A 27,107-nucleotide genomic window follows, 5' to 3' on the forward strand; every position below is an offset into this window, starting at 1 on the left:
ATTCCTTGAAGGAGAAATTCCAAGACTCAAGTCCCCCAGTAATGGCATAAGAGAATTATTTCTGTACCATGTAGAACATTCATCATGTTAAGCTGAGGAACTTACTTGTGTTAATATTATCAGACTTGCTGCTTTTTGGGGCTGGTCTCTCACATTGTGTGCCTGACCAGTTGGTGGAGCATCTAGAAAAATAAAAAAATAAAAAAGAAGAAGAAAAAAAATTGGTTCATAACAAAACTCACAAGTCTGCTAATGTACTAACTTCCAACAAAATGAACTAGAGGAGCCAGCCATCACAGATTCGTAAATACTAGGTCGAGATTTCTGCTAATGTCCTGTGTATTGCCAATATGCTGAGAGTAACTTCAACTGTACTTCACTTGTTGAAATACTTTAAAAATTTTAGGTTTATAGTCATTTTTCTTTATGTCAAATCATCAATTTAGCATATTTTATAGAAAAACTGAAATCTTAAGAATTGGGAATTCATTTAAAAAGTACTGAAAATTATAAGTAACCACCATAAAAACTGAGTTTGCCCTTCAAGCAAATCCATCTTTATTAAGTTTCTGGGATTTTTTTTTTTCTGGCTTGCTCTATGTCCAAAGTGTAACTAAACACAAAACAGCAAATGGTCATCTGTCTCAGTTCAAGCTACATAATTTTTACTTTTCTAATCACGGATAGGGAAATAACAGTGTTTTCCCATTTAAAATCAGACTCCTATTAGTATGGAAACAAGAGAATGTGCCCAGGATTTTCGTGGGAGAAGTTGTCTTCCCATTTCCCCTTAGAGGTACCATGACTCTGTGATAAGAGTACAGCAGAGGATGAAAATAATAGATCTGATTAAAATCCTTTACTTAAACATAAATCACAGCCATATAATTAGCTGGTTGCATCAAAATAAATGCTGGAATGGTTTTAGCTATGTTTAAATAATGCCTATTGGCTAACACAAGATGCCTCTGTGCATCTGTCAGAGGAAATCCACAGAGAAACCATTTAATTGGCTTCAGTTCTTACCTAAAATGACTGTCAAATACTACCATATTAAGAATAGTTGCACACAATAAAAGAACAGCTTCCAGAACCATTCCAAGTAGATCTTTCTGGGCATGGTGGCCAGACTAAATAACTGCAGTTTCAAGGTTTCTGCCAATTCTGTCATAGCCAATTCAGATAGCTGAAGCTGTTTTTGGAACTAGGCTTCAATGATGCCATGTGAATTATCTGGGATATTCATGAAGAAAGTATTGGCTCTCCTAAAACATGGGAAAAATCTCATAAAATCATTACTAAAAAATTCAAATTGTGAAAAAAATTTGTTTCATTAAAACATCAATGCCAGCATAATTGACAGTAATGTTACAACTCAAGAATATAGTTATTTGATTAATAATGATATTGTAAAAGTATGAGTATGGAGTATGGTTTAAATGAAAAATAATATATTAGTATTAGGTCGTCATTCATGCATCATCTTACCTTTTTGTTTACATTCTTTATAAAAAGCTTACATACATATTTCCTATACACAATTACTATATACCATAATGCAATAAATCATTAAAATAGATAAATAAGGTTTAGGGCCAGGTCAATGACTGTCTACATTCCTGAATTGAGGTAATGGAATGAGCGCCTTTTCACGTAATTATAATAAAGTGAACAATGAATAAAGCTGTTGATTTTTAAAAATCATTTATTTTCTTCTTCAGTTGTGGTTTTGCAGATGAATGACCTAGAAAATTGTTCCAATTCTTTACACTTTTTAATTCTTGACACAACCCACAGATAATTTGGAATAAGGTGTTTAGAATGAATTTGTAAACACATCAGAATGAATTCTCATCACTGCAAAAAAAAATTTTTTAATGTAACTTTATGTTTGTCAAATCTTCCTGAGGATGCTTCATACTCCAATGTGGGGGGGGGGTGGGGAGAAAACCAATACCAATTGCTTAATAATTTCATTATATAGCTGATGTATAAAAGGTTATTTTTGCCCAATTACATTGAATTACAAATTAAAATAAAAATTTGCTCTTTACATTACCTCTTTTGGTAACCAAGCTGAACCAAAAGAAAACAAACCTAAATCAGGGCTGATGTTAAATAAGAGGAATGACCTGAGATATAATTTGTTATGTTACGATATATATTTTTGTTATGATAAGAACCTCTGGGCTCATCATTACACAGAGATGCTTGGAAGTAAAAAAAAAAAAAAAAAAAAAAAAAAAAAGGAATTGCTCAGGAATGGAAGGATTAAATACTAATTGACCAGATTGTGTTCTGATATGAACGTCATGTATTTCAAGTACTTTAGGAAGTTATGAAAAATATCGCTTTAGAACTCCAAAAGAGTAAAGAGAGATTTTTAAACAAGATAAATATAGTGTGATTCTTAATTCTAAACTGAAATCATTTAGGTAGGACAGGTGGTATTTGTTAACAGTATTGATTAATTACCTATTTTATCCATAGTTTGGAATCCAGTAATTATTATGGATAAAAGAAATCACCTGCTCATGGTAATAAAGCTTTTCTGTTTTAAACTATGGAAGCAAGATTAAATTCCTAATCTTCAGGGAATATTTTACTTATTACATACTGGAAATAACTCTCAGAGACTGTGCTGGAGAAATAATTAATTTTAACTGTTATACATCTTAATCAGCTGATGATCACCTTGCAATTTTCCCTATACTCCTTATAAAACAATGTTTTATGGCCAAAGATAAAATATGTTCTACTGTTCTACATTTGTTCCCATTTCAAAAAATAATCTCTTTTGAGATATTACATAGAAATCATTACTCTTGTTGCCTACATTACACAATGACTACTTAAGGCATTTGCTGCTCCACGAGTTCTTCTTCCAGTGGTTGATTTAAGACCAAGTATTTTTACCATCTTTACAGAAATTCATAAATCTTCATACTGTGAGCAGACTACAATGATCAAAGCCATTAATGGCAGAGCATTTAGGAATCAGAATGTCTGAGGATCATCAAAATTTCCTGTCCAATTCCTTACTGAATCGTTTGCATTATCATGCTGACTATAATATCTTTGGCATCTCTTTTTCATTTTTCCTCAAGCAAAATCCACAGTCCATGCCCTGGTCATCTTTAATCTGTACTGTTGCAATCCACTGCTCCCTGCTAATCATTCTCAGATGATTGTATTCAAGTTAGTCCTTCATGGCCCTCCCTATATAATATATATCTATATCTATATACATCTATATAGCTATAGATGTATATAGATATAGATATAGATATATATAGATAGATATAGATATAGATGTAGATATATATAGATTATAATCTATAGATTATATGTAGATATCTATATCTATATCTATATATTTCTTACCAGCACAAACGCCTGTATATTGTATATCATTCCTTTACACTTATTCTATAATTGTTTCCTACTATCCTTAACCTTAGGATAATAAAAATTAGCTTCCTTTTCTTGTGTTTGTCACCATGGTGGTCTGAATTATTTAACTATTTAAACACTTTGGTGAATTAAAAAAAAATTAATGCTTATTTATTTTTGAGACAGAGATAGATCATGAGTGGGGGAGGCGTAGAGAGAGAGAGGGAGACACAGAATCCAAAGCAGCCTTCAGGCTCTAAGCTGTTAGCACAGAGCCTGACACAGGGCTCGAACTCACAAGCCGTAAGATCATGACATGAGCTGAAGATGGATGCTTAACTGACTGAGCCATCCAGGTGCCCTGACACTTTGGCAAATTTTAACTAGTATTGTTGGGACATGGATATAGAGAAGAAGGTAGAGAGAGATTTATTTAAACTATCATTTATCCTTCTTTCTTCACAACATCATATAAAGATATTACTCCTAGAAGTTTTTAATCTTTTTATTTTTTTTTCATTGTGATAAGTGTACTCTTCGATCCCAATCCCCTATTTCCTCTATCCCCTTACCTACCTCCCCTGTGGTAATCATCAGTTTGTTCTCTATAGTTAAGGGCCTGTTTCTTGGTTTGTCTCTTTCTCTCCTTTTTTCCTTTGCTCATCTGTTTTGTTTCTTAAATTTCCCATATGAATGAGATGATACTATATTTGTCTTTCTCTGATCCTCTTCTCTTAGCATTATACTCTGTATTTCTATTTTGTTGCAAATGGCAAGATTTCATTCTTTTTATGGCTCCTAACAATTTCTTGAAGTCAATAGCTGCCTGGTAAAGCGTTATAGATTTCACTTTGTTTTTGACTTCTTCCCTTCTCTCTAAGGCTATTGACATTAAAAAGAAAGATAATTAGCTGCTGCATTGTTTTCTTAATCTTATTCTTCCACTTTCATTATACCTATATGTATACAATAGACTTAATTACAACATATTTTATATTTCATTTATTTTATATATATATATGTGTGTGTGTATGTGTATATATATATTTACACATACACACACATATATATATATTTATACACACACACACAGTGGAGTATTACTCAGCAATCAAAAAGAATGAAATCTTGCCATTTGCAACTACATGGATGGAACTAGAGAGTATTACGCTAAGTGAAAATAGAGAAAGAAAAATATATGACTTCACTCATATGAGGACTTTAAGACAGAACAGATGAACACAAGGGAAGGGAAGCAAAAATAATATAAAAACAGGGAGGGGGACAAAACATAAGAGACTCTTAAATATGGAGAACAGAGAGTTACTGGAGGGGTTGTGGAAGGGGGATGGGCTTAATGAAAGGGGCATTAAGGAATCTACTCCTAAAATCATTGTTGCACTATATGGATGTAATTTGGATTAAATTAAAAAAATAAATTTAAGAAAAAATTCTTTGAAATTATTGTATAGTTACAATATACTCTTTCAATTATAATATTCTGAGGCACAATGAAATAACTTTGTGTAAAAGGAATAGTATAGCAGATATTAAAATGAAGAAGAGTGAACATTTTTGGAATATAATAAGTTTGGCATATATAAGGGTATAAAAATAATCTTTAAAAAGGAACAGTTTTTACATTTAAGCATAGATATAAGACATATAATTAAACTGTCCAAAATAGTGCTGGCTCTGAAGAAGTAGAGTGACCGAGAATTGAGAACATCAGATAAAAAATACTGAAGGTGTATTAAAATCTGAGATATTGCCTTTTACTGTGTAACAGTGATCAACTTACATGGTCTACGAATGTCATTTTGCAGAAATGTCTCGAGTCACCTGCTTTGGGAGAACTTCAAAATAAAATAATGAGATTAATAACTACTCCCTCTTTTCATCAAACTTAAAGGTCATGGGACTCTTCGGACCAAAGTAAAATTCAAAGGTGAACCTTAAAGCAATTTGGAATTGAATTTCTCCATATGTATACGTATATATATATATGAGACTGCCCTTATTAACCATGATGATTGAGACACTCAGAAGAAAAAAAAATCTCACAGGGGGAAACAATGACACAAAGGGATTAAGGAAGACTTACAAAACTTGTGCCATGCATGTTTTGAATGCATATTTTGGTGCTCCAAAAACCTCAATAAAAATAAAAAATATTATTACATTTTGTTAACCAGACTTATTTTGTAGTATTGCCATATATATTATGTAAAGAAATTACAAAAAAAAAATTAATGTTTGTTTATTTTTGACAGAGAGAGACACAGCATGAGTGGGGAAGGGGCAGAGAGAGAGGGAGACATAGAATCTGAAGCAGGCTCCAAGCTGTCAGCACAGAGCCCGACGCAGGGCTTGAACTCACCGACAGTGAGATCATGACCTGAGCTGAAGTCAGACGCTCAACTGACTAAGCCACCCAGGCACCCCTATGTAAAGAAATTTTTAAAAATTAAGCCATTTGCCAAATATTTTTTTACAAGTAATTTTGCAAATTTTACTCATGGTGTTGGCAACAGGACATTTGCATGGTGTTCCTAACTTTCAAAATCTCTATGTAGCTCCCAGTACCTTGTGTACTCCTCTCCTCACAGATAGTAATACTGAAAAATGTTATATATTTAGATGTTTAGTTATGTATTCACTTGTTAATTTTCCTGTAAAACACCTTTTAATCGGTTACTGTTTCACAACCTTCTGAGCTAAAGTTCTTTTCATATATACCTAATGATTCTTTTTTGTAACATGCCTCAAAAATTCCCTGCCCTAACTTTGAGGTGAAATTTTGCCTAAAAAGTCCAATTAGCATTTGCTGAACTTTGTGCCAGATCTTAGGATAAGTATATTCATATCAAAAATACTCTTATTCACTTCTATAATAGCCTAGTTCAAATTATGCACTGTGTGAAATGAGGAAGTACATGCTCAAATAATTTGCCAGAAAAGCATAGCTAATAACTGGTAGAAATAAAATGTGGTGTTATGATTTCATCATTGTTTTCTATGACAATGCCATGATCCTTCTAATTCAATGCAGGAATAGGAAGAAATGTTTTCCTTTACTCCCTCATGCCCAGGAGAGTACCAGCTCCTTAATAAGAAAGTCAAACTATTATCTGCACAAAAGGAAATTGTGCATTATTTTACTAGTAGAATTGTAGGAATTACCACACTGGTTCACACTTGTGGTCAGTAATGTTTAACATTCTGTCTCTAGCAGTGACAATGAGGCACATGTTATTAAAGAGTATTTATATCCTTCTTGATATCAACTTCACAATTTTATGTTAGCTCCAAAATATTGTAGATGTGCCGAATATATCTTTAAATATCCATAATTTATAAATTCATGTATATTAATACTGAATACAATTTTAACTTCCTGAGCTATTCACTATATTTCACTTATGTGGTATTTTTTACATACAGCTTTGTACTACAATTTCCATTTATGTAGTCCTATTAATTTAACTGTTACTTCCTACATGGCAACATCTAGGTCTTACCCTGTTTTGTTTTCTTCAGAAGGCTTAAGAAACATAGCTTAAATTTATGTTATTTTTATAAGTATACTTGATTCAACTCTAGAATAATGTATAGTTTTAAAATATTCCATTAAATCATTGTGTTACCTAGTACTGATAAAATTAGTAAGACAAAACTAATTTTATTTTAATACTAAGAGAATTTGGTCAGAAAGAGTTTTTTTTTTTAAGTTAATTTTATTTGTTTTGAGAGAGATAGAGAAAAAGCATAAGAGGGGTAAGGGCAGAGAAAGAAGGAGAGAAAGAATCCCTACCAGGCTCTGCCCTGTCAGCACAGAGCCCATTGCGGGGCTCTATCTCAAGAAATGTGAGATCAAGAAATGACCTAAGAGGAAATCAAGAGTTGGACACTTAAGTGAGCCACTCAGGTGCACCAGGAAGGAGTTCTTGATTTCTGAGAAGTATTAATATAAAAAAATAAATAAATAGAAAATGAGATATTCAATATACTCTGACCAACAATTATTTTAGGAAAAGTTTTAAAAATGAAAAAGAAATTGAAGAAATGGGCATGAAAAAAACCAGAATGGATTAAAGTGATTTATTTTAAGAAGTAAGGAGGGTTATAAAAGAAAAGATCAAATCTAGTTTGCCAAGAAATTATCCAGAAAGGGAAGTCGTTTAAGATTGGGTGGTTTAAGTTAGAAATGTTTAAACATAAAATTATGTGCAGGCCACTTGAGCAGAAATGGCCACCAAAGTGTGAAATGATGACAGAATAAACATTAAAAAAAATCTTTGGTAATGGAAATTTTTTTATCATCTAGATAGTTTCCAGAAAATTTTATATAAAGCAAATCTAAAAAGTATGAGGTGTTTTTAAGAGTGTGTGGACAATTTCCACTTCACTGAATACACTGAATACACCAAATGAAAGGGAAAAAGAATAATCATAAAATTAGTACTAAGTAATATGGTGGATGTAACTGAAGTCCTAAAAACATTAGAAACAGTGGTTATAATGCTACAGCCAAAGGTGGGAGACAAAACAGGATACACGCTGTAATGTAGAGAGCTCTCTCTATACATTGCCAAAAGTCTAGTCCCACAACCATCTTAAAAACATACTAAACGGTGTGTATGTAGGGGGGGTGGAATTCTCTATGCTTACTGCCATGTGTACAAAGTAACTAGTTTGCCACCTGAATATTTTATGATCTACCACAAAATAAGGGTAAACAATAAAGAATTTTTCTATTGAAAAAAAAAAAAAAAACTCATGAAGGCCCTTCCTAATTCTTAGAGATTCTGTGGTACGGGGTGGTGAAATCTGAAACAAATTATTATGAGGATCTCTGATATATCCAAATGAACTTATTAAGTATTGTTAAAGGTACGTTAATCCCATGCAAATTTGGGGCAATGGTAGGGAGATCAGCAAGTGTTATCACAAGGTTTTGAGTGTGTGAATGTCTGTAAGACCAATATAACTTTAATTCTCTAAAAAATATATTTAATTTCTCTTGTGGTGCTCATGTGCTGGGATATTGATGCTAACCATAGTAATTTATAGCCTAAATCATTGAAAAGTGGTTCTGATATAAAAATTGCCTTCTCCTTTTTGGTACTTCAGCATTCCCTTTGTTCTACTTACAAGATTACTACCTATCCACCAAAAGGTAACACCAAAGCTTTCTATCAAACACTTCTACTTGATTAAGGAAACTTTTATTAGTATTGATGTCAACTTTCCAATTACCACATTTCAGCCTTCCTCAAAATCTAGGACCTGAACTTTCAAAAGATATTTTTACATTTAATTGTTTTAGAAACACAACAAGTAATTTAGATAAAGCATATGAGAATGATTTGCTAAAGTCAAACTTCAGCATAAATTAACAAATTTATGTATCCTGTGTAAATGTTAATTAGTCATACAACAGTCACCAGATTTGTCAACATTTATAGAGGCATGTTGCAGACAAATACTTTGGAGGCCTTATGACGAAAGATGCCTATTAACACGTTTCTTTCCTAATCCAAGTGTTAGATTACATTTCTGACAAGGTGAGAAGGTTTATGCAGGCAATGGGCTAAAAATTGATTCAGGAAGTTAAGACAAAAAGTCTTTAATCAATCTAAAATCCTATAAAATATTATAGTAATATTTTACATTATGGAGAAAACTGCAATCTGGGGGTAGTTAAAATATTTTTATGCATTTGATATACAATCATGAATATGGTAGATTATAATTTCAAATTCTCTCTATATACATTCATAAATATCTAAATGTGTATTTTCCTATGACTATGCTAGACTGATTGACAACTATTATTCATCTTTGCTCTCATTTGTTGAACAGTGTCTGGCACGTGGTCAATGTGTATGTCTGGTCAATCAATATGTTTGCCATTTGACAAAATGAATGAATGAATTCATGAAGGATGGAGGACACATGGTTGAACATGTATGATTGACTATACATGTGTAGAGACGTGTCATATACATGTGCCATAATCTATTCTATGAAGAATATATAGCACCATTCATAAAACATGCTTTCAGCTTGTTACTGATCAGTCATTTCCCACTATGTGAAACACTTTATATATAAGAACCACAGTAAAAGGCAAATATTTTCTTCCTTCCTTTCTTTTTTTTTTTTTGTTTCCTTTCTCCTTCCCTTCCCCTTTTCATTTATTAATTCTTCCCTTTGTAAAATCAGATGATCACATTCTAGCCACTTGGGCATGTAAAATTTTTAATTCTTCAATGATACAAATTGTGTGATACTTCAGTTCTTGTCCCAGGATGCAGCCAACAAAGAAATGCTTTTCTTTCCATGACACAAATTCTAGAAGGGCTTGCCCGATGAATACTTTGCCATGGAAAATATATATATGAATAGATACACATTATATATATACATGTATACATATGTATACATATATACTTATATAAATGACATATATATCCATATATATGCATAATATAATACACAGGCACACACACATGTATGTATATATATACACATATATACAATATATGCAATTAAATGTAATTTAATTCAATCAATTAATTTACACTATTGTTTGAAATTAAAGTGCTGGTATGGTATGACACAAACAGCAGGTGTGAATTTTGGAATCAAACAGAACTCTATTGTAATCTATTCTCCCCTCCTCACAAAGGATGTATCATCAAGCAATTCACCCATTTCAGTTTTCAGTTCATAATAGTGGGAGACAGCAATACTTTCTGCTTTGTCTCACATTGCCCAACAGTATAGCCTCTTATGATGTCACCTTGGTTTTCCTCTTAAATCCACTTCCTCTTTTACTTTATATGATACTTTTCTATGTTGTATGTTTTTCTTTTACTGCCTCAAAACATTTTCCCTTCATCCGTCCTTTTATTTTACTTTCAAGGTAAGTTGATTATTACAAAAGCTGAAAAAAAAAAGCTTTCTTGGGAGATTAAATGACATACTGATTATATATATATATATATCTCATAATGGTGTATATGTATATATATGTATATATATAATTTAATGATTGTATATATCATGCCAATATCTATGTAATTGTAGTTTCTGATTAGGCTTAAAGTATTAGGGAGAAGTGTTAGGCTTAAGGTGTTATACTCTTTTAACAAAATGACTTCTTTCTGCTACTATTTTACTATAAAAAAAGGAGAAAGAACATATTTTCTTGAATAATGGTAGTATGAGGAATCGTTATGTTTTTACTCTTGAATCAATGATGCTAGTTAAACCATATGTGTCTGATCCCTTTCTTGTATGTGTATATAATTAGTTTGGGGTCAAGTACTGGGTTGAAGATTGATTGATCTCATTTTCTTGACTTGTTCCAGCATGGGATATGAGCAAGAAATAAGCCTTAGTTGTTAAAAGCATCTGAAATGGTGACTGTTTTCTATAGCAGTAAAACCTGGAGAAAGCAGTCTAAATAGAAAAAATTAAACTGTTAACAGAGGTAACATTAACAAATGAAAATATTATGTAGTTATATTGGGTTTGGTTTCTTTGGTTATTCTGATTTGCTGATTATATGAAAGGCCAAGAAAGTATCTCCAAATCAAGGGAAAATCACGTGACAACATCAAAGCTTTAAAACAATGGCTGCACAATATATATAACTCGGTAATAAGTGTTTTTTGCTAAGCAGTGACACCTGTACTCTCAAAGCAAAAACTGGAATTAAAACTTGTACAGAAAGATGTAATGTATCTGTTTTGCATGTTTTCCCAATGGCATGTCAAGCATGGTGAAAGCTGGGACAACCTACAACTTGTTACCAGGGATCATAAAGGATAGATACTGATGTGACAGCTTTTCTTGGCCTTTACTACTCCAACCACATGCACATCTCATATTTTGTGATTTGAAAGTATGCCAAGGGGCAGAAAGCACATAAGGAACGTGTGATGACCTAAAACTCTTGAAATGTGGACAACACAGGCCGCTAAAGTTGAATTCCTCAATTCAGCTAAAGTTGTGATCTGTTTGAAATCAGTCATGACAAGTACCTTGGGCTCTTCTCAAGTATTCTCTCTGGGGGCCACAAGGTCGCTGGTCCACATGGTAGAGTGCTGCTCAGCCTGACAGGGAGACCGGAGAAGAGTAAACCTTGTGTGTAGTCTCCTTTCTGCAAGGCCAGTGTTTTCAGAAACCAAAGCCTTAATTAGCTGTGAGGTAGAGAATAATTCCTACCTCTTTAAAATTTGTGACAGAAACAGAACTCATTATCCTTTTCCCAAAAGTCTTGACAAAGCCTTCTGTAGTACCTGTACATTTCCTTATGTGTTTCTCACCCTAAGGACTTAGAAAATAATGCTGAACTTTTAATAAAATAATTAGATTGGAACAATCACAAAACCAAAGAAAATGACGAAATGACTAATTCAGATTGGTCTCTTAATGAATGTCCCTTTGGTATTTAGATATTAATTTTGCATTCTTCTGCATTTTAAAAATCTGCTTCAAAAATGTTTATAAAGCTAATTCCTCTGTGTGTTTTCTAAGGTAATGGAGGGCGGACCCACTGCCCTTTCTTTCTCAATAGGACTTGAGCTGGGCTGTACTTAGTGTAGTTCCCCTCCCAGTTACCATCATCAACTACTTATCTTTTAATTATGCCATATATTGCCTTATTTTCAATAATAAGCACTTCAAAAACATCCTGCACTTTATTTTTCATCTGCAGAATCCTAGAAGCCCAAATTATTTCTGATTGTGATCATTTATGTCTGGTGTATTGCAGCAGCTTTAAGATTTTACTTTTTAAGTTTTTTTTTTAATGTTTACTACATTGAAGAACAATACTCTGTGTTCTTTATATATATTATATTTCTTAGGAAGTCTTAGGAAGTACATGCTATTAGCATTTCCATAGTAAGATGACAAAGGAGCCAGAGTAGAAAAAACTATAAATAAGCAAAACAAACTGCAATCCCGAGGTACAATGTCCTCTATACTTGGCCCTTGTATGCCTTATTTACCACAAACAACTTTTAAAAGCCATTTTTTAGGGGTGGCTTGGTGGCTCAGTGGGTTGGGTTTCTGACACTTAATTGTGGCTTAGGTCATGATCCCAGGGTCATGGGATCAAGCCCTGCATTGGGCTCCACGCTGAGAGTGAAGCCTGGTTCATATTCTCTCTCTCTCTCTCTCTCTCTCTCTCTCTCTCCCTCTCCCTCTCCCTTTCCCTCTCCCCCTCTCCCCATCTCCCCTGCTTTCTCTCTCTCTCAAATAAAAAATAAAATTAAAAAAGACCATTTTTTAATGGAAAAGTACCCTTTTCCTTTACATTGCAAGTTGGGATTCATTTTAAAAATCTGTTTTTTTCAAACTCATGGATGCTTGTTCCTGAGGAGCACCATGTCACCAAGACCTTTCTAAAACATTCCTATGACTGTGATACTTCCTATTTCAAATGTTATCAGTGTTCCCCTACTGATGACTTTCAAATTTCCAGCTAAGCATTCCATGGTCCTCACAATTATTTCACTGTCTACTATTACTGTCCAATACTCCTTTATAAGCATCATTTATTTACACCACTCAAATCTCCAGAGCCCCTGCCATATTCCTTCTTGCATCATTTCTGTCCTCAAATAGACTCAGGGGCCCTCGAGGGCAGGGGCTATATCTTACTTTCCTCTTCTCTCTCCATTTTTGATAGAGATTCCCAGAGCAAAATCAGTGAGCAAACAAAGGGCAAAGAGAAGAGAGAACAAAAATGAATAAAATTGTGTTCTTCTAATAAGTTAAGATGGTGAATTAAGCCTGTTCAGTTCTCTATAGAAAGCTATTTAACCTGGGTTCCAGAGCACTCAGGAAACACCCTGGGGCAGCTTTAGATGGTATCATAAAGACGAAAAAGAGAATAAAAAATCATGATAAAATCACTCTTCTATCTTTTTCTAACTCTTGCAGTTTTTGAAAATTTAATAACAAAGTAAGATGTGGTATTACAATGATGATAGAAAGATGATCATATCACAGGCTGTCAGAGCTCACAATACAATATAGGCACCAAGAGATTATTTTTTAGCAGCATTAGTTAAGAACATACTACATGCAGAACATGTGTTAGCTATTGGGGCAAAACAGATAAATCAGATACAACTTCTTACTTGAAGGAATTTACAATCTGCCAGAGAGAAACAGACACATAAATTTAAAGAGGCCATGGAGTGTACAACAGGCAGCATTCCCAGGCCAATTTCATAGAAATATGTTCCATGTCCAAAGGCCACACACAGATGAGAGGTCAATTCTAGCCATAAGATATGGAATATCATAGAGGAGCATGAAAAATGTAAACACACACACACACACACACACACACTCACATGAGTGATCAAGGAAAGGAGATAATTTCATGGAAAACCATTTTTCCTAAGAAAGATGAAAAACAGATGCCCATATAAATCTAACTAAACCAAAAAGAAAAAAAAGAAAAAGGAAAAAGTAATGGATTAGGGGAAAATACTCACAGTATGTTATTTGTAGCTTTTGTTTGAAATGAAGAAGTAAAACATAAAAACTAACATTGCTATCTTGTTTTTGACCAAATGGAGAACCGTTCTTGCTATGGGCAAGAAGCAACAACATATATTATAAGAAATGTCTTGGAGTTTTGCCATATTGCCATTTTCAAAACAGTGCCTGAATTGATATGATTTCAGAAGCAATGCACTATCAGTTAGATCTTTTCTGTTCTCCCTTTTCAGATGATACAAATAACTTAAAAACTGGATTTTTTCTTTTGTTTTTGAAAAAGAATATAAATTACATAGAAAACTATCTTTAAAAAGTAAACATTACCCAAATTCAACCAATAATAGGTAACCATTTTTTTGTGTGTTTTGTTCACTGAAAAATCCTTTGGTGCCTAGGATATTGTTGGTATATAGGAGGTACTCAGTAAATATTTGTTGATAAATGGATATGAAGATTAGCAGTATTTTTGTTGTCTAAAAGGGAAAAATATGAGCCAATCAAGGGACAGACACCTGAGATTCTGGTTCTTATAGACTTTGGATATACTAGACTAGGGGTTATAATAAGAAATATGTGGAAAGAACTATTATCTCTTTTGCACCTAGGCATTACTAGGCTACTCATCTACTTAGCTCTATCCTGGTATATTATTTTAAAGTATCAGAAAATAAACTGTAAAACCATAGAGAAAAACTGAACACAAATATTTAATTGTGAAGCAAAAATTTTATGATCAGCTCCTCAGTTACTACATAGTATTAACAGATTTTCTATTCTTAATTTTGCTGCAAATGTATAATTTTGTCTTCTCAATATCTTCATAGATATTTTAGAGATTTAGGGACAATTTGTATCTGTGGTTGTGACTGATCCAATTTTAAACCAGTTTGTAAACAAAAATTCAAATAGGACCAGATTTAAATATATTGTACCTTATAGACCTAGTATAAGTGAACAATTAGTCCAAACATATCACTTTACAAACAAGAACAATGTGACACAAAGACATAATGTCACTTGCTCAAAATCATACCTAGTTTCATTCATAAAGTCTGTACTTTTGGACCCAGTATTTCCACTTCTGTGTGTTAATCAGAGAAAACTAATGAGACAGCATGTTTTTTTTTTTATCCTTGGAAAAAATAGTTAACAAAAGGATAATGCAAAAAAACTAAATCACACATCTAATAATTGAATGATATATGATTGATTAAATAAAGTAGGGAACAACACAGTGGAACGCTGGGCAACCACTAAGAATAAAAGCATCTAATTATATACATTGATATGGAATGATGTGTTGAATGTATTGCAAAATAAATAAATATAGAAGAGTGTCTATCATGTGATCTTATTTTAGTATATAATCATTTTCAAGTATATATTTGCATCAAGAAACTGAATGAACAGAAATAAAATACAATAGTGGTTGTTACTAGGAAATATGGACATTCTGAAAAAGGATTGCTAACTTTTATTTCTAAAATTAAAATTTATGGTCTAATAAAAATAATAACACAATGAAAATGTATTTAATAGTGACATTGAGGAGTTCTTTTATTCTACTCTGAGAAGGTATTCTTTACATCATTTTCTACCGAAGTCTGTCCAAACGGACAAAGTTGACAAGATATCTTTTGGAGTACAGAAAACCTTGAATGATTTCTCAGAAAAAATCATAGTATGAAGAAAAATTGGATAAAAAATGTAATGTGTACAAAAAACAAATATAGAATTTTCAAATCTTTGCTATTCTAACTACAATGTTGAGATTTCAGCCAAGAGCCACCTGCCAAAGACAGGAACTAGAGTTTGGGATATCCAAGAATACTTAAGCAAGTTACCTAAAATAAAACCATGTACACAGTGTTAGATCACCAAGATTTAAAAATAATAGCTAACAGTAAGTCTGGATCTGTAGTCATGGTCACACCCAAGCAGAAACAAAGGTCTGGTGGCTCTAAACACACATTTTCAGAATAAGTGTGCTCAGAAAATATCTCTTTCCTATGATGGTTTTTATATATACATGCTAGATTTATCTTCCTAAAGAAGAAAAAAAAAATCTATGGTTTAGACTGGCCACTAGGCCACACCAAAAGTAACTGGAGGAAGGACTATATGATTCCAGGTAAGCATGACTCGAAAACCCATTTTCTTTCCACTTACTATATCTTGTAGAATAACAGAACTTCCTTACTGTCTGTCTCACTTTGATAGTGATGGTACCAGCCAACAAATGGATCTCTCTGGTACCATCAATACAGAAGACCCATGTGAGCAGAGTAAGGATTTGAATATGCATTCAAAATCCAGACAACAAAAGAGTTATTTTTTATTATTTTATAATTTTTAATATTTATTTATCTTTGAGAGACAGAGACAGAGCATGAGTGGGGGAGGGGCAGAGAGAGAGAGAGAGAGAGAGAATCCAAAGCAGGCTCTAGGCTCTCAGCTGTCAGCACAGAGCCTGACACGGGGCTCGAACCTATGAACTGTGAGATCATGACCTGAGCTGAAGTTGGAAACTTCACTGCCTAAGCCACCCAGGCACCCCAGGAAGAAGAGTTCTAAAGGGAGTAATTCCTGACTTCTTCATTGTCTTATATTTTTCTTGAGTCCTTAAACACTGGTTATTTATACCCAGGAGAAGTTTTTTAGTACATTTCAATATCTTCCTAGTCTTCAGTGGGATGGGTCTGCTGTGGAGCCTAGCTCTGAAAGCTAGAAGTCTGAGATCAAGGTGTTGGCATGTTTGGTTTCTTCTAACGCCTCTCTCCTTAGCTTGTAGAGACCATTTTCTTCCTGTCTTCACATGATTTCCTCCTCTGTGTGCCTGTATCCTAATATCCTCTGCTTATAAAGACACCAGCCATATAGAATCCATCTCTCTGTGCATGTGTGTATCTCTATGTCCTAATCTCTTCCTACAGGGACACAAGTCATACTGGATTAGGGCCACCCCAAGGACCCTGTTTTAATTTAATCACATCTTTAAAGCCCCTTTATCCAAATGCAATCTCATTGTGAGGTACTGAGGCTTAGAGCTTCAACACCTGAATTTGGAAGGGACACAGTCCAGCTCATAACAGTAACAAAGAGCAAAATTTACAATTTTATGTGACAACTTGACTGGGCTAAGAGATGCTCAGCTGGTAAAACATTATTTCTGGGTGTGTCTGTGAAGGTGTCCCAGGAAGAGATTAGCATTTTAATTGGTAAATTGAGTAAGATCTCCCTTAACCATGAGGGTGGGCAACATACAATCTGCTGAGTGTTTGAATAGAACAAAATGGCACAGGAAAGGCAAATACGCTATCCCTGCTTGAGCTGAGACATCCATTTTTTCCTGCCCTCAGACATCAACACCTGGTTTCAGATAGGAAACAGCTAAAAACCTTCCTTGAAAGAGGAAAAGGTCTGAAAGTAAGGTGATGTTTGTTGAGAACAGATCACATCCTACATGGCAAATTGGGAAGAGAGAAGACTAGAGAGATATGTTGGACTCAGACTGGGACTTATATCATCAGCTACCTTGTTTCTCAGGCCTTTGGATTTCAACTGAATTATATTACACCAGTGAATTTCCTGGTTCTCTCTCCCTTTTTTCTTTCTCTTCTCTCTCTATAGAATACATAAAAATATTTCAAAATATATATAAAATATATGTATATGACTTTTATTCTACTCTTTGACACATACACCTTTTGGTTCTGCTTCCAACTAATGATATAATTATATATAAACATATACAATATTTAATATATAAATATATATTACATGTTATAAAATACTTTTTTCCTCACTAAATTTTGATTCTTCCCTTTTGAGAAATTCAGTTAAGCCGAATCAATTAAGATTTATTATTCACTACCATATGCACAAACAGATGATATCTGAGTTGAGACTAGTGGGATAATAAGAGGTAAGCAGAAAAAAAGGAGAAGCATTTCAGTTCAATGAACTGAGTGAAGACACCTAAGAGAGGAATGGTCCTGTGGTTATGGGGCAAGGCTGTATGTGTGCTTGCATCTATATAAGTATAGGAGTAGCAGTAGGAGAAGTAGAGTAGCTATAAACATGATTTTATTGGAAGATGAAATGTACTGTAAATACTGCTGGAAGATAATGCTGTGGAAGTAAGTCTATGGTTTAAAGAAAGTTAAACCCAATACAAATAAAAGTCTGACCCTAGCAAGATATCTTAGAGGTAGAAGGACACAGTTAACTTGATACTGAATTGAACAGTTTTCCGCATTATTGATAATTTCTAATCCTCACAACAAAATTTATATAGTATTGTCAAAATAGCACACATTAGATTTTTTAAATTTGGTTTTTAACATTATGCGATATACTTACTTTAAAAAATATCAATACTCTCTCCAAATATGCATAAAAAAATCCTAGATTTTATTTTTGTGTAGGCTTTTCTGTGGAGTTTTCTTTTTCCTCCACACATAGTAATAAGTGAAAATGGCCATCAAGAGACAAAAGTGAAGGCATTCAAAAAACAAATCTATTCCTTAAATTGAAGGATACAGTAATAAAATTTCTATGTGGAAAAAAAAAACCTGTCACCTTCATAGATCTGAATACTTCATATAGACTTTCCAAATGTGTGTAAATTCTGCACATTCAAATAGTTTTCCACTCTACGAAAAAAAGAAAAATGTACTACCAACAAAACTAAAGCAAGCACTATATCTTATCTCTTAAAGCAATTTTTGTTTCCTGTAAGGCTTTTAGATGAAATAGTACATACTAGCTTTTCATTAAAGGTACATGACCGCTTCCAATTGAAATCTGAGGCTGAAATCTTTGTTTCCAAAAAGCTCCCCTTATAAGAAGAATCGACTACTAGAAAGATATCCAGAGGGCTTAATATTCTCCTGTCATATAGAGATTTCAAAACATCTCCCTTAATGCCCATCCAATGGCAAAATCCAATAAGCCATTTATAATTCTCATCCTCCTTAAACTTTCTGGAGTTGACATATATTCTTCCTTCCTTCCTTCCTTCCTTCCTTTCTTTTTTTGAGTTGATATTCTTTGACACTCTCTACTCCTTTGACTTGGAGGATTCTACTCTTTGACGAGTTCCCTCCAATTTCCATTTCTTCTCATTTACTTTTGTTGATTCCTCTATAACACAGTATCAAACAGTGGTATTTCCTAGAATCCATCCTTAATCCTCTATTCTTCATTTTGTAAACCCACTCTTGTGTCATGGCATAAAATGTACCTCACCAATTGGCCCCAACATATCTCTCTAGTCTTCTCTCTTCCCAATTTGCTGTGTAGGATGTGCTCTGTTCTCAACAAACATTACCTTACTTTCAGAACTTTTCCTCTTTAAGGAAGCTTTTCAGCCATTTCCTATCTGTAAAACTATTACACATTTTTTCCCCATAATACTGTGAAAATATCACTTCATCTATAAAGCTTTTCTCTCTTCTACAAGTAATCATGAAATGATCTCTATTGAAATGTTTTCCCACAACACTTTAGTAATATTTCTTTTTTTTTCTTTTTTGTTTCAAAATTTTACTGACATTCCAGTTAGTTAACATGTAGTATAATATTCGCTTCAGTAGAAGTTAGTAATTCGTCACGTAAACACTCAGTGCTCATCACAAGTACCCTCCTTAATCTCCATCATCTATTTAATTATTACAATTGTCAAATGAGATTTTAAGTTTTGTAAACCCATTCATCTACCAAAATAAAGTTTAAGCTCTTCAAAGGTAAAAACCATGTTGGAGTTACTACAACATAAAGAAAGCAGTACAGCATAAGAGTTATAACCAAGGTATGAATTTTAGAATCAAAGTATGGTTTGAGTTTCAGGTATCCACTGGTTCCTAGCATGTAACATCAGTGTTACCATCTGTGAAATGGGGATAGTAATTACATGATGATGATAATGATGATAATCACAATAATAACAATAGCATAATATTCTAGCTTCACATAAAATATATAAAGCGCTTAACACAGTGCTTGGCAGAAAATATTTGCTAAGTTGGTTAGCTGTTATTAATTATCCTTCCAAATTTACACAGGGTCTCATTCATCACAGGTTATCAATAAACATTTGGTGAAGAATTAATTAATGGATGATAGCAGAATATCATTACCTATATTTTGCTTCTTTTATACCTTAAGTTTTTTTGAGAGATTCAGTAAGCATTACTGCTACCATCAGAATAAATCTTAGATAGTAAAAAACCAAAGCACAGACAGAATTTCCATAAAACCAAATGTAGACAAAGATACACAAAAGTAAAATATTTTTGTTCTAAACCTTTCCATTAATGTATTTTTTTCCTTGCTGAGTTTATGAAATAGTCTTATAGGTGAATAAGTCTTATAGACCTTAATAGGTCAGGTGCCTCTGATGAAACTTGGTAAGAGTAAAAAATGGAACAGAACATTATTGTGAGCTGCTGTGCCCATGAGCGATATCGATTCTAGGGACACCGGAGCATTCTCAGGGCAGGCATGTTCTAGGCCCATTTATAGGGAGGAAGGAGGGTCAGTATGAAATGTTATTTGTACTTTTCCTGGACATAGTGCAAGAGAGACAAGACAAATGAAGACTCGGCCCCAGAACAGGCATTACCAGTATCCTAGAAATGAAGTAACATGAGTACCTAGATCAATGCTTGGTCAAGGCTCACTCTGGACTTATTAATTCTGAAATATCCATGAATTTCCTGACCTTGCTCTTCTTCCTGCCAGTTGCACTGTCCAGGTTGAAACTCTCATCACTTTTCTCCTCAAGGATTTCCAAATCTTCTATGGGGTCTCTGCAGCTGATCTCCAGTGCTCTCCCCCACATGCCAATGAGCATCACCTTCAAAAGCCAATTCCTTCAGCTCAAGCCTCTGCCTCAAATCTCTTTGGCTACTCATTCCTTTTGCGATCCTATGTAATCCCCTAACTTTGACATAAATAGGATCCCAACTCATCTTTCCAGTTTTGTGTCCTCAATCCCCTCTCCTTCCCAACTACAGTCACCCTTCCTTCTAGCTATGTTCAACCACTCACAGCTCCCGAAATAGGCCATTAAGTCTCACAACCATGTCTTTACTTATGTTATTCTTTCTTTTCAGAATGCTATTCCCAACCTTACTGAATTTCATGAACTACAAGAACCACAAAAGATTGCCTTTTTCTGTAAAGCTTTCATTTCTCATTGTGAACAAATCACTTGCCCTGCTAAGATTCCATTGCCCTCTCTTTTTCCTGTGGCCACACCTACATTATTAAAGGTTAATTCGCTGTTTATGATATTTTAACCCCAATACTTAATGAGCTCCTTAATGATGGGGGCTAAATTTCATTCATCTTCACTTGTCTAGGATTTAGCATACTTTCAGGGTCTATTAATATTTGCTGAATGACTGAAGAAATTTAGGATGGATCCAGGTAAAGGCAGAACTGAAAAAGAGTCTCCTCTTGTCTTCACGTGCACAAGGTACAAACCTGAGTATGAGCTGAGAAGTGTGTCAATGCCTCAACAGATCCGTCTATACACATTTTGTAGACTAAAATTTAAAGAGATATTTTTGGATGTAGTTTACATAGGGATATTAGTTTAACATATTCAAATATCTTCAGGAAAAAAGAAAGAATAGCATTTTTCCCTATGTGATTACTTTAGTCATTTCCCATATTTTTGGACTATAATCTAAAGAATAACATTTTCTTGAATAACAAAATAGATCTTTGTGAACACAACTATAGAGTTCTGATAATGAAATAACTGAGTGTCAATACACTTGTGCTTAAAGACCATTTCTAAGTACACTTTGACACCACTATGGAGCTATTAGATACCAATCATAGCCTCTGTTTATGACATTGAGTATTAAAGGCGATCGCGGATATGATCTATCTTTAAAGCTCAAGTGAAACATGCAAAAATAACTTCCATTGTGATGAACATTGACCCCAAAGGTGGTCTCTGAGATTTCTCAGAGGAAATGAGTTTATTTTTTTATTGACAAATTAAGTCAGGAAAAAAAAGATTTAAACTATGAGGAAACAAAATTTTTACCACATACCTATTTCTTCTGTAAGTGTAATTGTTCTCAGTAAAATTTTGGGAAACAAAATAATGTATTGGTTCATCAGTACTTGAAATTAAAAGTCAGTTACTAAACAAAAGCCACCATTCCAAATATAGTATAGACTATAGCAATAGAGTCTAAGAACACCTGCTTCTGCACTTCTCTAATTAAAAGCCACTATTCTAGCAAATGTGTTTTCATTAGACAGTTCCATGAGCTTTCTCATTCCCTCCATTATATTTCTAGACACTCTAGCTGACTGTGGTGCATACACTTGTTGGTGAGCGAAGCAAAGGTTAAGTGTGTGTGTGACACAGATGAGCCCCGAGATTAAGTATACACTGTGAAATGCATGTGGATGTTCATGATTTAAACCAATGAACTGTGGCCTGAAATGATGTCACACGAAGCGCAGTGGTAAGTGGAAGGTTAAACCTACTTGCATCTCGGCTCATTAAACGCAGTTAAAGTGCAAATCCCCTCATTCTGACAGTAGTGATCACAAGGGTTCTCTTTCTGGTCACAGCGCTGACTTTTAAACCCCACAGAGCATCTGCAGAATTTCAGTAAAATACAGCTAAATAAAGCGGCTGACTTTTTTTCTAAATATGTTTCAAGTTCATTTCATACAGAGATAGTAACATATGAATCAAACTTTGTCAAGTAAGTCCATTTCTCTTTCATTCACACTCATCACATGCTACTCTGACAAGGTGGGGACAGATCGTGGATATGGATCATATGTGGGCATTATCCTTCTAGTCAAGCAGTGATCAAAGAAAACTCAAAATAGAAACCACATAAGTGAAATGGTTTTATTTCAAGTTGTCCATTCTGGACTGTCAGGTATTTAAGAGGGAAAATATTAAATTCTAGATTTTTCTCACGAGCAGAGAATCTCCCAATACTTTCTAAATGTTTAGAAACCCAGATTCAAGTTAATGTACTCCAAAGGAGACAGGGGCTTAATAGGTTTACATAATACAACACTCTAAACCTGATATAAACATCAAATAACACCATTATACATTTGAAAAAATACCACAGTTTCTTTTTAAAAGGATAGCTGTAAATACCAAGTATACATAAATATGATTATGTCTGGGTTTCACATATCTAAATAAGGTCAATGAAATTAGAATAATTTTACCTGGCATTTCCAAGTTCAAAGATCTATGAATGTCTTCAATGGGTATGATGCTAAGAACTGAATGAGCTCTTCCTTATGAAATCACTAGCAAATTGATGAAGGAGGAGATTCTGTAGCACATGAGCCAATGAGGGACAATACTTGATCAGAGATGTCCGTGAAACATTCATTTAAAATGTATTACTCCAAGAGAGGAGAACAATAGAGGAAGGATTCCATGTACATACAAAGTCATACTATAACAAGCCCACAAAGTTATATAATACTCACAGACACACAGGTACATTTGTCTCAGGGTCCAGCTGGCATGTGCCACCATTGTAACAGTAGCCATCACATAACTGACAGCTAGAGGCAATCTTTCCATTAGTGCAGCTGCAGCAACAAAGGAAAAAAGAAACCTCATTGTTAGTGGCATCATTATTGTCGAAAGCTGACATAAACTCTCTGCAGATAAGAATATTCATCATAGAGAAGTAATGGAGTGTGCCTGGCTAAAAGTAAGTTTTCAGAAAGACAGACTTCCTGGAGGCAAAGATTTTTTTTTTTAACAAAATGATAACAATTTTTTTTCTTTTGGTAATTTTTAAATTTTCAACCCACTTGCTTAATATAAAATTTTAATATAGTTAGAGATATGTGTAAAAAAATATGCTCTAATGTCTATCACTTACACTGCAGGGAGACATCAGCATTTGTATCTTATTCCCTTTTCATTTAACTAGGGTTTGGTGACATCAGTGTGAATTACAAACCACATGATCAAATATTCTGGAAGCAAATGCTTCAGCTATCTGTTGTAAACTGGAAAATCTGGTCCAAAAACACTGTTAAGAGTTTCAGATTCCAGATTTTGTAAGAAAGTATAAGATTATCCGGTAGTCGCCTTTTCTCTTCGATTATGTACTGTAATTAAAGTCAATGTTTTTATTCTAACACACACACACACACACACACACACACACACACAAAGATCATGGGCAGTTCATTGTAAAAATAGAAATGTTATAGGAACAATACATAATTTGGCAATAGGGTAAGGAGGTAGGTTTTCTTATGGAAGCAATTCTAATTTACAGCACATTATCTGTCTGATATAAGAATAAACACCATGGTTATTGCTACATGGAAAACAAAAACAAACAAACAAAAAAAACCCAAGCTCAGTTAAAATAGGAAACATACAGAAATTTCTTATTTGCTATGTTATATTTTTATCTAAATAAATACTACTAGATTGGACACTGAAAATTGTTGGGGGGACAGACAAAAGTGCACGGTCATTCCAAATTATCATCGGGTCTCTTGAATGAGAAGTAGGGTAATAGATTCATACAAGCCTTGGCCCAAATCAGAATTACAACAGATCGTGCCACTATTCTGATTATAAGACCATGTTGGCACTAGGTGCTATGAAGCAATCAGTGGTGTCACAATAAATCTGGACATAAGCATGACACATAAATCAGGTTGCAATATCACTGATCACTTTCACAGTCTCCACGATGGATTTCTATTGTGTTACACCCATCAAAGAGTATCCATCCATCCATCTGTTGGATGCCTGAAATGATTACTTGGTGGTCCTGGTTAATTTATTCTGTGAATATTTATTTTATGGCAGGTAGGTGATAAGGATGCAGGAAATCCACCACACAGCTTATTACTTTCCCAGGTGTTTAATTTAAAGATGTTTTTTAAGAGCCTAGATTTTAAAATCACATTTCTTTTCAAGATGAACAGAAGCAATGAGTCAACTATGTACTGGATATAAAATAGAAATATGTGAATGTAGAACCAAACATGGAGAGGAAGCAGTTTAAAGTTTACAAGACTTAACAGAGAATGCCTTTATAATCTATAGGCATGTAAATATGGACACAAAGTGAGTCAAGTATACATTTAACAGTATTGATATCTGATAGGTTTAACGGATCTGGGAGAATGTTCCTTGCCCTCCATCTCAGCCTCATTGAAAATCAAAGAGCAGAAAGTTATAGTTTCTGTTCTATCAAAAGGACAATGTCAAAGTGAAAAAAATAGCTCATTATCCATTAAAGAATTTCTGAGAAAAAAAGATAACTATACACCAAATATCAGCTTTTAAAGATAAAAATATCCTACTCATTGCTTTTAAACTCCTTCTTTCAAGAGTTAAAAAAGATGTTGCCTCTTTCTCTTTCTAAAGGTTTTGTTTGAATCCTAAATTGAAGACAGAAATTTGTATATATTTCAAATATAAAGTAAAAATTACTCAAATCATTATAATGCATCAGAGTTCAGCTCATATTTTAACATGGGTTTTCATCATTTTATTTCTTAGAGGCAAGTGTCACACACACACACACACACACACACACACACACACACAGAGTTTGTGATACATCACTTTCCAAAAGTTAATTACCAGTTGTCCAGTACAGAGAAAAAATTCCCATAACAACTGACATTGCAAAGGTATTATTTAGGCTATTCAAAATTATGATCAAGTCTTTCTTCATCAATATTTACTTAGATTTCCACATAAGAGAAAAATATACAATTAGCTCCATTTTTAAAGAATATACTTATTATCCTTGACAGAGTATTTATTCTAGTTGACAGCTCATAGACTGTGTGTTAGAAACACACCTGGCTATTTGGAATCACATGGATACATGGAGGCTTCAATTTTCCTATTTATGTAAAAGATTTACTTTAACTCAGTTGTGGCTTTGTTTTGGTATCAGTTATTTAGCTATGTGACAGAAATTCTAGCACCACTGTAAACTTCATTTAATGCCAAGAAGAAAAGTATCATAAAAATGAAAACAAACTTGTCTAATAAGTTTCAGACTACCCAATCTTGTTTGTATTATCATGCTTAGATGTTATGGATGTTATGCAGCCTATATGACCAAATATTATACTCCTGGTTTTAAACTTCCACTGTCTGCTCATTGTCAGTAACTCTTATTTATCCATCTGACACATACTTTTCCAAAAGGATCTTTTATGAGTCAAGAACTACAATGTTGGATCTCCACAGCCAAGTCAGGATATGAGGCTCTGGTGTTTCTAGCTTGGTGAAGTCAATTTCCTCTGTATAGTAGGCTGTACTGAGAGCCTAAAGAGTCTGCCCTTCTTTCTTCACATGGGACCTCCCCCTTGTAATGGAAATGGTGTGTGTATCTCTTCTCGAGCTTTTTCAAGATAAAGTGGGAAGGAAATTGCAACTCATATCCTGTCTTAGATAAGAGTCTATTATTTCCTGTGTGAATGGAATGGAGTTGTAAGCAAGACCCTAGAGCGCTTTTTTTTTTAAAAAAAATATTTTTAATGGCTTTATTTATTTTTGAGAGACAGAGAGTGAGCAGGGAAGGGGCAGAGAGAGAGAGAGAGAGAGAGAATATGAAGCAGGCTCCAGGCCTCTGAGCTGTCAGCACAGATCCTGACGTGGGGCTCAAACTCACAAGCTGTGAGATCATGACCTGAGCTGAAGTCAGATGCTTAACCAACTGAGCCACCCAGACTCCCCTAGAGTGCATTTCTGATGCAGTGTGCTGGACATTAAGAAAAATGTACACCCGCTAATGGAAACAAAGTTCTGTCATGATAAAGTTTCATCACAAAGAGCTGATGAGCTTACTGAGCAAACATGATTTTGGTAGTTTATATGAAAATGCATTTGCTTTTATATACTTATCAAAGGCACATATTTATAATTAGTCATATTTTCAATTACTTTACTTAAAAAAATAATGTACTTTCAAATGACCCAATTTGAGGGTTTGAGTAAATGTCATTCATAATTATAACACAAATCATTAGAGTAAATTCTAAAATGAGAGTAAATAAAAAAGAAAAAAAACTGTCGATGCTGTCTGTAATAAAATTTTATTGGGCCTTGTTTGGCAGAGCGACATAACTCAAGGCTGGCACCCTCGCAGAGCTGTCTCGGTGGAAGCCACAGC

The 27,107-nt window shown here is 33.9% G+C and overlaps 1 protein-coding gene across 1 annotated transcript in view; it reads right to left on the bottom strand.

Annotated features, from left to right (window-relative positions):
* LRP1B (LDL receptor related protein 1B) overlaps window positions 1-27,107 on the bottom strand; it is a 282,197-nt gene that overhangs the window by 14,788 nt on the left and 240,302 nt on the right. The window contains 2 exon segments of the mRNA XM_032594106.1: window positions 106-182; window positions 23,425-23,529. Of these exon segments, the coding sequence (XP_032449997.1) occupies window positions 106-182; window positions 23,425-23,529 (182 nt within the window).

This window comes from Lynx canadensis, chromosome C1, assembly GCF_007474595.2.
Source record: "Lynx canadensis isolate LIC74 chromosome C1, mLynCan4.pri.v2, whole genome shotgun sequence".
NCBI lineage: Eukaryota > Metazoa > Chordata > Mammalia > Carnivora > Felidae > Lynx > Lynx canadensis.